Source organism: Xiphias gladius, chromosome 15, assembly GCF_016859285.1.
Source record: "Xiphias gladius isolate SHS-SW01 ecotype Sanya breed wild chromosome 15, ASM1685928v1, whole genome shotgun sequence".
NCBI lineage: Eukaryota > Metazoa > Chordata > Actinopteri > Istiophoriformes > Xiphiidae > Xiphias > Xiphias gladius.
The window spans coordinates 22,441,764-22,456,445 of NC_053414.1; the positions used below are offsets into that span (position 1 = coordinate 22,441,764).

General features: G+C 38.9%; 1 protein-coding gene across 3 annotated transcripts in view; it reads left to right on the forward strand.

Annotated features, from left to right (window-relative positions):
- The window catches only part of LOC120799669 (calcium uptake protein 3, mitochondrial-like), a 32,854-nt gene that overhangs the window by 9,148 nt on the left and 9,024 nt on the right, over positions 1 to 14,682 (forward strand). For all 3 annotated transcript variants that reach the window (XR_005708867.1, XM_040144932.1, XM_040144934.1), the window contains exons 5-9: positions 3,733 to 3,780; positions 4,786 to 4,868; positions 6,503 to 6,574; positions 8,045 to 8,086; positions 11,201 to 11,296. Coding sequence is in view for 2 of the 3 variants with exons in the window: in XM_040144932.1 (XP_040000866.1) it covers positions 3,733 to 3,780; positions 4,786 to 4,868; positions 6,503 to 6,574; positions 8,045 to 8,086; positions 11,201 to 11,296 (341 nt within the window). In the remaining variant the exon portion in view is untranslated. The remainder of the gene's footprint in view (positions 1 to 3,732; positions 3,781 to 4,785; positions 4,869 to 6,502; positions 6,575 to 8,044; positions 8,087 to 11,200; positions 11,297 to 14,682) is intronic.

Consider the following 14,682-nt stretch of genomic DNA (forward strand, 5'->3'; position numbering starts at 1 on the left):
CAAGGTCAGTCAATGTCAGTGGATTAGGTTTTCACCATTACAGTTTAATTTGCTTTATCAACATATTAAATATATTAATTCCCTCATTATTATATGTACAGTTTTAATTTCCTGTTGATATGAGGAGTAAGTGAGGAATACAAGATTTAAAGTTACTACAGTTTTATAAATTTTGCAGCTTTTATAGTACACTTGCTTATGTGTACCAATGCTTACCTGCTGATGTGTGACTAAATAGTGCTTGTGAGCTTGTGTGTGTGTGTCACTGTAGGGGGCTCTAATCCGGGTTTGGAGCCATGCTGTCCCTCCTGACAGCCTAACAACCTGCTGAAAAAACTAAAAATAAACCCCTCCCCTCGTCCCCTCATCGCATATGGGAACAGAACAAATTATACAGCACCACACAGAGAGCGAGAGAGCGAGAGAGAGAGATAGATAGATAGATAGAGAGAGAGAGAGAGAGAGAGAGAGAGCGAGAGAGAGGCCCCCCAATTAAAGCATTTGTTTCAGGAGTGTGTAACACAGGAATCAGACAGTCTGGGAGTGAGTCCCCATAGTGACACTTACACAAACACACACACAAACTTAGAGATGCTACCTATAATGCACCCTATGTGATGCACCCCTTATCTTCCTCTATCACAATAAGGTTTTACACCATGTAATTAGTGTGCATTACGTTTACACTTTAGGGTCCACTACACTAAACAGGAGCATAACCTTAATCCTCTTTTTAAATCAGAGAGATGGAGGGAGAAAAAGTAGAGGCAAACAACAGAGAGATAATGAAGAAGCGATGGAAAGGAGAAAGAGGAGTAGAAAAAAGGACAAAGTAAAGAACGAGGAGTGAGGGAGTGAAATGGAGGATGGTAAAAAGGGGAGTGGAGAGATGTAGAGAAATTGAGGATGTGTAAAGGACTGGATATATACAGGAAAATAGTAGTAGAAGGAGAAATGAAAGGAGGAAAAAAGGAAGGTCTGTAAACCTATCCTAATTCTTCATGGTAAGAGAGAGAGATTGTAGTTAATACAGTACATGTCTATTCAAATTGCTAGAGGCATAATGCCAAGACCACACACACACAAACACATAGACACACACATACACACACACACTGTCAGCATTCAGCAATACCTCTCCATGTATACTCATTTGTTTTTAATACTTCTAAACCACTCATTTGTTCATTTGCAAACTTTTTCATTTATGATTTCTTATAATCTTGTCCCTTGTATAAATTGCGTGAATAAGCCATGTGTGTGTATACGTGTGTGTGCTGATGTCCGAACACGCTCTCCTATTCATGCCAATGATGAGCGAGGACGGTTAAAATCCTTGGAATGGCTTTGGATTTCTGAGAATGACAGAGCTGTGTGTCCGACAGAGGAATACATTGCGTTGCCTCAACATTGTTGACTGTGTGTGTGTTTGTCTGTGTTCGTGTGTGTTTGTGTCTGTGTGTGTAAATTCATACGTGTGTGTGGTGGGCTACAAAGTATATCGATACTGGTTGTCAGTGTTTTACGCAGTAACTGGGCACAATAATGTTATTACTTTGCTTTAGAGACACTGGATGTGTTCAGCAATGTGATGGGATTATTGGCACGTGACAGACATTTACAGTTCATAGTAAATGTAAAGTACATGTTGACAGCTGTCAGACACATCAGTTCATGTATAAACCTAGCTCACATACTGTAGTATAGTGAGCTCATGTTTTATCTTTGACCCGTGGTAAAAACTATAACTATCCCATATGTTGGTGGCTCCAGATCCGTACCGTATTACTGTGTTAATATATGTTTTAGTACAACTATGATACAGTTGCTGACCTTCATTAACACGCTACATATTCATGCATTCTTTGTATATTGGTACGTTATGATTGTAATTTCAATGTTTATTACATGTGCTTGTGATGAAGTGTTAGAATTTCTCTAACAGACCTGCATATGTTTCAGCAGAACCAAAATTTAACTGCCTTGGGAACGATCTCTTTTTAGATTTGTTCATGTGCCAGTCTTTGCTTTATTAAAGCATTATTAAGTAATTGCATCTTTAAGGAAGCTCCTGTCTTCTTAAAGAGCTTTACCTAAGTCAGGAACAGTTATTGATATGGGCCTTGTAAAGTCCATTGTAAGAGGTATTGGCTTATACAAATAAACCTGACTTTATTATTTTGGCTTACAATCAGCTTATCAAGTTCTTGTGGCTAATGTGTTAACAAAATGCAAGTCCAAAATTTATTTTCTTTTTAGCTCTCTTTTAGTTTTTATTTTTTATTTTTACTTTGTCTCTTTGCTATTTCATGTTGTGCAGGTAGTTCACCGTTAACTTGTGTGACTTTGCAAGATAGGAATGTGAGCTCTAGGTGGGGTGTTAGTGAGAGCTGGGGGGACTGGTGTCGACTGGCTAACCAAAAAACTCAGCTAAAAGTTGCAGGAGACTGCTGTTGATTCTCAGTGGGATCAGATTTACCAGCAACACTTAATTCTTACAAGGAGTGATGTGATTTACAGTTGATGTCTAAACTATTGTGAAGTGGATTTTTAAGCATTTTTAAAACCCTCTAAACTGCTGTAAAGCATAGGAAGGATAAAACAGCACCAAAGTACCTGAGAGGATACAGTGATCAGTTTCATTTCAGTACTTCACTCGCCTCTGGTCATAAATCATGCTTAACAGTGATTTCTTGCCAAAAACTTGTGTTTAACTCTTCATGTAATGAGGGCTATAATATATGGGAACACACATACCCTTTCATAATAGTGAAAAGCGCTAGCAGTTTTTAGGTTGATATAAATTGTTAAAATGTAAAAACGCATAGATAGATACCAAGAATAAGTAACACAAGTAAATAGAAGTAAATAGAAAACAGATTATGGTATCAAATTCTGTTAAACTAGCAGAGCGTGTTTTCAAGACAACCAAAATCATAAATCAACAGTTTAATAGTATCGTTTTTGTTCATACTGATAATTGTTTTCCTAAATCAAAGCTAACTGACCTTTTTATTCAGTAGTATATCACTGAAAGTATGAGAGTGTAAACATGCAGAATATATCGTCGAAACCTGAGTAGTTTCAGAGTGTATCTCCTGGTCTTTACAAAGCTCGGGCTACATGGAGAAAAGAGAATTCAGTTCCAAACCAGCTCCTCTACACAAAGCAGTCAGGCATCAGGAAGACACCCGGCTCACACTGCTTCTAGCTAGTGTCATGTTCACCTACACACACACACACGCATAAACACACACATGGGAAAGCAGTCTCCCGTAACACTCAAGCGAGTCACCCTGAACTATCTGAACGATCAGACAGAAAGCGAAAAAGAGGGAGCGAGAGATGAGATGGAGCTATAGAGATTCCTAAATGGGCCTGAGGCAAGAAAGGATCACCTCCTAAAACATTTTTCACTTGCTTATCCAAACACAGACACACACACACGCACACACCCCTACCAGCCTGTGTCTTTACTTTGGACACTTGGGGTGAAGAAAAAGAAACGGTGTGTGGCCAAATGACTGTTGGCAGCTTAGCTTCGAGAAGACACATTTAAAGATGCTATCTTAATGAAAGGAAGGATTATGTGTGTTAGTGTGCGTGCATGTGTGTGTGTCAGGAGGCCCATGGTCTTTGAACATCTGTAAACATTGTGTGTGTGTGTGTGTGTGTGTGTTTGTATTGAATGTGACCTTTTTTTAACTCTCTCTGTCTTGGTGTCATTACTAGGCATCATCTCATACACAGAGTACCTGTTCCTGCTCTGCATCCTGACAAGTGAGTCAGTTCAGTCTCTCTACACATCCTTCTTACACTTAACCTCATATTCCACCTTCTTATTCTACCTTTATCTCACTTTCCCTTAGCAGTAAGCTGTTCTTGTTTTGAGAGAACAAAGTTAGCTAGGGTACATGATATGAACTATACTAAGGCCCACCCAGAATTTAACAAGACACAATTACGGCACAGATCTGGTGGTTTTCCCCTTCCCCTTGGGGTAAGACAGACATTAAGATAGACAAGTAGACAGAAGAAAAACAGCTCTACTTGTAACCTTTCAAAACTTAGATGTTGGCAGGAATGTGAGGCTCGTTACTCAAAAAACTGCTCCATTCATTGCGCACTCATCAAGTACTAGTATTTTTCTTATTACTCTCTGAGAACAGCAATTTACTGCATTATATATTAAAATATTGGCCCGCTACACCCTCAGAATTGTTGACTGTCTGTTCTTCTTCCCTTCAAAATCAGGAATTGAAGTCTTTTTCTCTTCTGCAAATGATCTGGAAACCAAACTGTCAATGTGTGACAAAAATGAAAATTACAGAAACATTTCCTATGAGAGACAGTCACAGTTTTTTGGATCCACTGTAGCTCAGTATGTGTCCACATAAAATGAGAGGGGAGCCATTAACCATGACCACATTAACCAGGAAACCGGTGAGGGTATGTATTATCGCTGTCTGATAAATTTAATCAATGTTAATCTAAATGCAAAGGGGAAGATAAAGAAAAAAACTTGATGTAAATGTCTGACTGGTTTCAAGTGGTATAGAAAAGTACAAATGTTAATTGTTGAGCTCTCAGTCCATATACTGTAGATTTACCTCCCCCCTGTCTATCCTGTATGCTACTTCTTCCCATGCTGTTTCTGGATTTAAAATTGCCTTTAACACACACACACACACACACACACACACACACACACACACACACACACACACACACACACACATGCACACGCACATACTCACCCTATGCGCTTTCCTCTCTGTTCTCTAGAGCCCCATGCTGGCTTTAAGATTGCTTTCAATATGTTTGATGCAGACGGCAACCAGATGGTGGACAAGAGGGAGTTCTTGGTGGTGAGTCGCTGATGCGGAGAGAAAATCCATACTTGGCTGAATTTACATGTTGATATTCACGTCACTTTTTACTCCTATCCCAACAGAGAAGTCTTGCTTAGGTTTTAATTATACCGATAATCAGTGTGAAGTGGATGTCAGTGTTAACAGAAAGACGTATAATAAGCTTCCGATTGAAAATTGCATTCATGTGAGTTTCCAGGTTAAAAACACAGTTTTGACATCTGAGATCCCACAGGACGCAACTGACATTTGCATTTACGCCAGACAGAGTTGTTGTACTTTGATATGTGGGGTCACCATCACTCTCTCAGGTTTAGCACAGGAACACATTTAAAATTTGGCAACGTGATGTGCCCTTAACTAAGCATTTACATACATTTCCTTCCAGTAAACAGCTGACAGCAAATATGAAAACTTTGTGTCACTTTAGCTTATCTCTCTGGCACGCTTGTGCTTTCTTCCTCTCTCTTTTCTGACTTGTCATACAGTCAGTTATGTAATAGTTATGTTAAAAATTGCTTTCTCTGGTCTAAATTTGACCTATGAACATTAATAATTTGCAGCTCTGATGTTTGACATTCCTGCATCTGGCTTGTATATGTTTCTATGGGAAATGACAGGAACAAAGGGGGAAACAGAGATAAAATCAGTATTTCTATCTACTTTTTATTACCACTACCTTAAGCTGTGGCTAAATTTTTCAAGTTTAAAGAATATGAGTTCACACCTTCTAAAGTTGGCTTATTAAACAGCTCAGTGTCCAAGCTGCAATAGTATTTCTTTGGATTATAAACCTAAGAGAGCTACATGTATCTTATTTTCCCTACGGGAGGGGGACAGGCAGATTTTCATTCAAAAACACTGCTGCAGGAGGGCAGTGATCAGAGTCTCTGTGGAGGCTGGGGGGAGTGGGATAGTGCATCAGCGGGAGTGGGTGGTAATGGTGGAAAATCCTGTGGGAGCAGACAGGTGTGGGAACAAAAAAGAATTCCCACATTGAAGGTTCGGCAATAGGCTCCGATTTTTCTGCTGTCTTGAATGTAGACTTTGCCCACAAGTGTAATCTGTAGTCAAATGAAGGGAATATTTTACTTAAATAAAGCACAAACGAACAACATCAGACTTTTCTTGTCTGTTGTGATCACACCTCTTAAAATGTTCTATTTAAAATTTCCTTTCATAATTAATTTGGCAGCGGTTGAGTTTTGTTCTGTAGGTAACAATTTTAATTGTTAATTAAAATTAATAATAGAAATCAATAATGAAAAACAGTTAAGTGTATAAAATATAAAAGCTGCAGTTGCTACTTTGCCGTCCTGATGCACTGAAAGTGAAATACAAATCAATGATCGCTTACCTGCCCGATACTGATTGCTCTGCAGCTGCGATTTCAGCATCGATTTATCCTCTAATATCTGTTAGTAACGCAAGTCACTTCCTAAACCAAATAAAGAAAACCGACACTCTCCTGTCAAAAGACCAGTACTTGGACCTCATCAGAGACCAGCCTGAACGAGCTAATGACCTTGTGAACTCAGTGAATGCTTGTACATATGAGCATTTAAGCTTCAAATAGAGCTTTAGATCTGGCTTTGAATCCTCAAAGATATCCTGGTTCTTTCTCATTACAGCTTCAGGAAATCTTCCGGAAGAAAAATGAGAAGAAAGGGAGGAAAGGAGATGCTGAAAAGTCGGCACAGTTGGTAAGAAAGTTGGTATGTGCACTATATAGCATGTGTGTGTGTGTGTGTGTGTGTGTGTGTGTGTGTGTGTGTGTGTGTGTGTGTGTGTGTGTGTGTGTGTGTGTGTGCGCGTGCGCAATAGTGTGTGTGTGTGTGTCTGAGGATGTATACATTTTGATGTAAAATTAAATTCTTTGGCTAATTACCCTTAGTGCTACCAACAGTGAAAAGACAATGGATGGTAAGTCTCTATGGACATGGACTTCAGTAATACTGCTATCATCAGTGGGGTAAACCTGAAATGCAAAATTCCAAAATGTCCTGGTTTTAATGAGCTTTATATAACTGCGACAAGTAAACAGTCCTGTAGTTACTTGCCCCTAAAATGGCATTTTAATACATCCATGTATATAATGTGGTGCAAAACCTCTCGTGTCACCTTTTTAAGGTTGCTGAAGGTGAAGTTGAGTGCTGCGTCAAACTGTAGGTGTGGATGTATTGAAAATGACACATCATCATCCAAATTAATTGTCATCTGTATTTTCGCAGATATTAGAGTCAGCCAAACATTTCATGTAACCGTGTTTGATTGCATGCTGCCTTATAGAAACTCTTTTTGACAATGTGGCATCTCCTCTGGTTTTACCGGGACAGTTATCCCTACTGTGTACTTGGTATATTGGCTACACTCTCAAAAAAAAAAAAAGTGTCTTTCTCAGCACAACTGTGATTGACATTTAGGAACAACACTGGCCATCTTGCTTTACTACACTGCACGTTTCTATTATGGGTTTTATTATTATAACTGCAAGCTTGATGGGTAATTTTAAAGTGTCTAGGTTTAAACTTAATAAGCCATCAAGCATACATTTAGAATTGCTACTAAGTCAATAATAAATGGTTTTTGGCTCAGATGCTGGGCAGGTTTTCAGTAGGTAACAGGTCAAACTGTTCATGGGATAGGCCCATCCTAATTATTAGCTAAAAGACACTGTCTACCATCTAAAGGGATGCCTCACTTAAATACAAACTCATAACCTGATTATTATTGTTCAATGATGCAGCTCCTACATTAGCTGTTCTAAACGTGTCTTGTCTTTTACTTCACAGGAATAGATTTGTAACCTTTACAGTTAATTTGACATAAAGAAAGTATCATGATCAGTGATAGCCACCACAGCTGAAGAGACTGAAAAGAAACCCATAGAAACTTCAGGAGAAAACAGTTACCGTGTCCACCTCACACATAGTTTGACAACAATCTCTGGGAAGTGCAGTGCAGTGTTGTAAGTCTGAGTGTGTGTTGTTCTAAAATGTAATCACAGATGTGTTGAAAATGACATATCCCTCTGCAGAGGGTATCCACAGCCTCTTTCTTTGCATGTACTAACATGTCTTTTACCTTCTCTCTTCCTCCTCTCTCCTCCTCCCTCCTCTCTGACTGCATGCTCTGTCCTCTCTCTCTTCCTCATGTCTCTCTCTGTGTGTTAGAGTATGCAGCTGTATGGATATCAGGTTGCCCCCATGAACAGCGTATGTATCCAAAACCATAACCCCTTAGTCTCCTTTCTGCTTTTCTTTAGATGTTACAGAAATTGATGGAGAAATAGGTGTTCCTGCCAGCTGGTTTTACTATAAGCTACGTGTTTACATGTGAAAGAAAAAGGCAGTATACTTGAAGTGAAGCTGTTTCTGGTAGATGGATTTCAAAATTTCTGCAGCCTCTTTTGAACTCTGTGTTCGAGTGCCTAAAAATATTTTTTGTAAAATATTTTACCCCTATTTTTTATGGTAAGAATTCTCAGCTGACAGAGCATTTTCCACTAAGTGTGTGTGCTTCTCAATATTGGGAGATATAATTAAAGGAATTTTTTAAATACTCTTATGCGGTTTCTGAGTTAGGTGAAAAATCAGTAATACACTCATACGTTACCATTAAATGTGAAGCCACAGCCAGTTAGCTTAGCTTAGCATAAAGACCGGAAACAGGTGGAAACAGCTCACCTGGCTTTGTCAGGCTAGATAGAAATTAACAAAATCACAGGCACCTGTTAAGCTAACTAATGAGCACACTGTAACTTGTATGTTTAATCCGTACAAAAAGTAAAGTTTTAAAACACATTGTGGTTTCATGATCAGTTATATCCAGGACTATTTCTTGGCTTGGTGAAGAGACTTCCTGGAGTCCCCGCCGGTTGCCAGAACTCGCTGTTTTCCCCTGCTTCCAGTCTTTATCCTAAAATAAGTTAACTGTCTAATGTAAAATGCTTAGACATGAGAATGACAGTGATCTTCTTATCTAAGTCTTTTCAGCTAATTGCCCTAAGAACAAATTCCTGTCTCTGGCAAGTTATGGTAGTATAGTAGAGGAATAGAAGAGGTTGAGCAAATAATGAAGGGAGATGGGGCCTGGGATTATTAGGCATATAATAGGTTCACTTAACAGGCTGATAGAGTCAAATTACCTTGATTATGCTCATTTAGATTTTTTTTTCTGGGGAATCTGGTAGTTTTTGTAGGTGTAAATGACAATTACACTGGGATACTTACAGGACTGTTTAATGCCCCGGTTGTGTCCTGACCCAGTCCATCCTGATCCTCTGTTGTCAGTAAAATGTACTCAAAGGCTCCTTGAAAGGGTGGATGGATGGATAGATGGAAAGAGAGAGAGCAATAGAGAAAGATTCAAGACAGAGTGTCCATCTGTCAGGTCACCTGATCAGCGATTGATTGAGGGACGATGGCACAGGGTGGGATGAATGGAGAGAGGGATGGCGGAAAAGGAGTAATACATTTAAGGGGTCATAGATGTACTCTTACAAAAAGAGAGTGATGTGATTTAGAATGAGTTGAGACACTATAAAGCTCTAAACACAATCAGACACTGTCCATGTTAGACTGTTTTAGGACATGTGCTGTTTGTTCGGCAGTGTGTGTGTATGTGTGTGTTCCTGGGGGGGTGTTTGTGCAAAGAAAGAGAGGAGATTTTCATTGAAGGAGCTCTTGGCTATAGACAAAAAGTTGCTTCTATTGCCTGAGCACATTCACATTTCAATTCTAAAGAAGGCAAATAGTTTACATTTGTCTGTTTGTGAGAGGTATAGCCTCCAAAATTAAATGAGTTACTCTAAAAAAAAAAATCAATAGGGAAAATAATTCATTCTCTTACATATAATACAAAAACTTTCTTAAATTTCTATTAAATAAAAACACACACATTACACATTTTGTTGATCACTTACTGATTACATGTAAGGCTGGAAATAACTGTTAAACCAAAATCAGCATAATATAATGGAACAGGTGAGATTTGGACTCCTTTAATGTTCAAATATCTTAAATGTGCAGATAATAACACTCTTAGTTCCTTTTTTAGCCCCTAATTTTCCCTTGAGATACAATGATAACCACTGCAGAAGTCCGTCCACCCTGAGCAGTAATGAAGATTTTCTGATGGAGATGGAGTACAGTGTGGAAAAAATATCCGGAGGACGTATACTGTCCATTATCTTTAGACTTCCCTCCACACTTGTCTCTATTTGGACTATGAGCTTTCCTTCTTTCTCTCTTTTAGACACGCACGCACACACACACACACACACACACACACACACACACACACACACACACACACACACACACACACACACACACAGACAAGCACTCCCTGCCCTGTCAGTGTTGTGATGGATAGCTGCATTGTCACCGTGAAGTTAAGAGCGGTGCAGGGTCATGTTAAAATGGCTGCTGCTGCATTCTCCCTGGAGAAAAAAGACGAGTTGGGTGGTCAGGACCTCCTTTTTTTTTTTGGCTCTTTTTTGCCATGTCAGGGAAAGCAATATGTCAAGCTAGTTTAATATCAGGAAACCTTCTTTGGGGTGTAAGAATTGTGCACTTGCTGCAGAAATCCATTATATATGCTAAATTTGTATTCAAATTTTGCTTGTGTTCTTTGCTGACTCAGCACAAAGGCAAAGTAATGAAACTGTAGCTTTAGTAATTTGAGTAAAGTAGCCGTACAGTGCTGCCCTCATCAGTAATCCCAATGTTAAACAGTACCCTTGGAAAGCATTAGATAATTTATTTTTCTGTAATTAATGTTCTTTGCTTTATTTGTCATCTAGAAAACAAGAGTTTTTGTGTGTAATCTAAAATTTCCTCCCACACATTTTTTAAGCTTGCTGTTTTCTATAGTGAATGGGGTAAAATCAAAATTGAATCAAACATTGCCGATAGATATTACTGCTGCAATTTGTTTTGATGACGCAGATTTCAAACATGTTAGCTTTATTTCTCTTTTCCCCAGTTTTATTATCCAGTTTCATTTGTTCTGCCTTGCTTGACCTAGCAGAATGGATGTGGTTTCTCATGTTTGGTAGATCAGTGAGTGCTCGATGTCACCAGAATAATTACAAAGAAATATTTTTCACTTGTGAATGCTACAGTATGTGACACTGTTCATGAATATATATGCATATGCTTGTGCTTTAGTATAAGATTGATTTTTTTTTTTCAAAAAATCAACTTCCTGAACCTGTTCATATATAATAAGAACTGATAGACTGAATATTGGAAGCTAAAGTTTACTTCCTGAAGTGGTTGAGTTGGAGGTGAACTGACCCTGGCCCTGCTTGACCGCTCCTACAGGTGCTAAAAAAAGACAGTCAAGAGTTTGTGGCGCGGAGTTACTGGGACGTTCTGAGGCGAAGTGCCAGTCAAGTCCTCTTTTCTGACCTGGCGGAGGTACACAGACCCAATTGTCCTCTGTCCCTTTATCCTCCCATTCTTCATCCTTCACTTTTCCTCTTCAGGTCCCTCTAATTCACGTAGATCCTCAAAATATCTCCATAGGCTCAGAGTACAGTAGCTGCATCGAGCTCGGCCAGAATAAGACCAGAAATGTTGCAAAATTTAAAAAAAAACAAAAAAACTTCACTTGACATGTGAGCATGCAAGGCCTTAATCTCCGACTTTTGGAGCAGTTATGCCTAATCATGCCCTAGTGTTCATGTTGACCAAAATTTTGTATTTCAAAATATTCAGGGCTAAAAAAAGAGGAAAGAATCAAAAATGTTTGTCAATATGGGCATATTGTAAGAGGTTATGTTGATCCCAAATCTTTCATTCTGGTTTGGCTTGATACCGATGATGTATGTAGACTCACCTGTCATCTCTCTTTCTTTCTTTCCTAAATGTTAGCTCAGATATACCTGCTACTCTATCCCAGCATCCCTCTTTTTTGTCTCATTCTGCTTTGTACCAGTCCCTTACAACATTAAGTTAGATTACTTACTATCTCTCGGTAGAGTGTGGAAAATATGGTCAATCCATTCATTCTCCCATATGAAGTAATTTCTGTTTGGATGATTTCTAAAATACTTGGAATTTGTGGGAAAATCATTCTTTCTTAACTTGACTCACTTCATAACTTTGCATGGGATAGTAATCTGAGTTTGCTCCAAAATGTTTCTTTACATGCTAACCCATTTCATTGTGTCAGTCACTAATTCCTGATGAACAAATATAGCAAGATCATTTTTCTTTATATTTGTTCTCGCTGATTATTAATATTTTGAAAGAAATGCAGCTTTTGTTTGGGTGTACTATACTGGTGTGACAGTATTGATCTATTAATGTTAGTTTGATGAAAGATACTGTAATGATCATATTCTAATAACCTATGCTGTTTCTCAGGTGCCTTCTGTCATTTGGTCTCTTCATTCTGCTCTTGTATGTGTATCTTTGCCATTTTGTGGCTAGTGTTGTAGCTTTGGTGTCAGATCATTCTCAGTTTACTCCACAGCTCGTTTGATGACACTGGCACATAACAATAAGAGGGCTGACTGCAGAGCACATACAAAACCCGGAATCCCCTGAATCACGTAGAATATATGACTGATTTGGGGTCTGTCGCTTTTATACTTTGAATTACAAAAGTGTGTACATTTAGAAAAAAAAGTGTATAATGTAGCACTGACTTGAGCAGGTCACACCAATTCACACCAATTGGTGGCCTGAACTACATGTAGCTAGCAGGCTATTGATACTTTTAGTCAACCCTCGAAAGCTTCTACTTCGAAGCTTAGATCTATTAAACGTTATTTTTCACACATTCAAGTTATGTGGGACAAAATTAATAGAAAAACAAGACTAATAGTCTACAGCCATGCTAGCAGCCATGCTAGCAGCACTATGAGGCTGTGTGTAGGCGTTGAGTACTAAATGCTAATGTCAGCATACTAACATGCTCACAATGACAACACTTACAGGCTGATGTTTAGCAGGTCTAATGTTTACCAGGTTCACCATCTTAGTTTAGTGTGTTAACATGCTAACATTTGCTAATTAGCACTAACAACAGAGTACAGTTGAGCCTAATGAGAATGTCGTAATTTTTGCAAAAATGTAGTCACAAAACACAGTATTGTACAGATTGAGATTTTCACCTGATGATGGCACTAGATGTTAAGTACGGGGATCACCAGATTTATTAAAGTTTATTCTTTAGGGAGTATGAATGTCTGTATCAAATTTCATGGCTATCCATCCAATAATTGCCAAGACATTTCCCGGAAAAAACTGAAAATGTTAACCTCCTGGTGGCGCTAGAGGAAAAGTCACACAATCACCGAAGTCAGTGAGATCCATCATATGGGTACCACGAATATCTGCTTATAATTTCACCGCAATCCTTCCAATAATTGTTGAGATAGATCAGTCTGGAGAAAAGTGGTGGACCCACTAGCATTTGCAAAAATCTGTTAAAAACAAAGAAACAGGACCAAAATTAAAACTTTTTTGCAAGAGTTAAAATCCTATCTATCTGCAAACTCTTGCATTTTGGCAATTTATGCTTCATAGAAAATCCCCAGTCATTTTTTAACCTTTTCAGTGGCTTGTTCATGTGCAAGTCAAATTGTCTCTCTGATATGTCTGGCACAAGGTGAAGGTGCTGGTGATGATTAATAACAGCTAACACTAACAGCGCTAGCAGGCTAGCTGACTAATGATAGGATGTGCACTGTGGTGGCAGCGGAAGCTGAGGTGGAGGTAATGACAGTGGGGTGTAATGGGGCTGACCGTGTATTTACACCGAGCAGCCTTTCATCTGCTGGGATTTCAGACGGACAGAACAGACGAATCAGACAGAGGGGGAGGCAGGGGTCAGTAAAATCAAAGGCAGACAAACAGGGACGTTGAAAGTGTGAGAGATTACAAAATATATAAAAATGTATTAAAAAAATATATAAAATAAACTAAACAAAAAAAGTGAGGCAGTAGCAACAATAGAAGGGAAGCAAAAATAAAATTAAAGAAAAAGGAAAAACACTGGAATGTAACATTCTATATAAGAAAATAAGAGACGCTTGATCGCATAAGTAGAAAACCTCAGGGTAAAGAAAAAAGGAAAAGATAAAATCAGATAGACAATAAACAGGTGAGAGAGGCCCAAAGAAGGTGACACAGGTCAGCAGGGAGAACAAATGTTCAGGAACAAAGTGGGAGGGGAGAAAAGAGGTTTGTGAAAGCACATTTAAGGGAAAAGAAAGAAGCAGGTTGTATTTGGAGAAAGATTTGTTTACTCAACAGATTAGTCACCATTATACCTCTTTGCTTTTGTCTGGAGAATGAGGGACTGACTGACTGACAAGCAGAGAAGGAGGGAGGGAATGAGAGAGTGAATTACCTCTAAGTTTGTCAGGTGATGGAGGTACTGATGGTTAGTATGAGGAGAAAGGAAATCAAAGTAATCAGATCAGGGGCAGCAGAGAAGTGATAAGAGAGGGAAAGAAAAAGAGGGAGAGAAGATGGGAGATAAAGATAAGAGGGAGGTGCGGGGAGAAAGAAGAACAGGCCATGGGAAGCGAAAGGAGGGTGAGCTGTTTTTACCCTGGAAGGAGGGACTGACCGACACTCTGACTGACTTGACTAAAGACCGACAATGAGCTCCTCCTCTGAGGCATTACTCACAGATAGGGAGGATAAAGAAGACAGTTTAGTGTTTACAACAGTAATGACTGTTTTTACCTTTGACTTTGTGATCAAAGTCTGTTGAAGCTCACACACACACACACACACACACACACACATAGGTTGACAAATAGACTCATGCATACACCAGGTGTTGG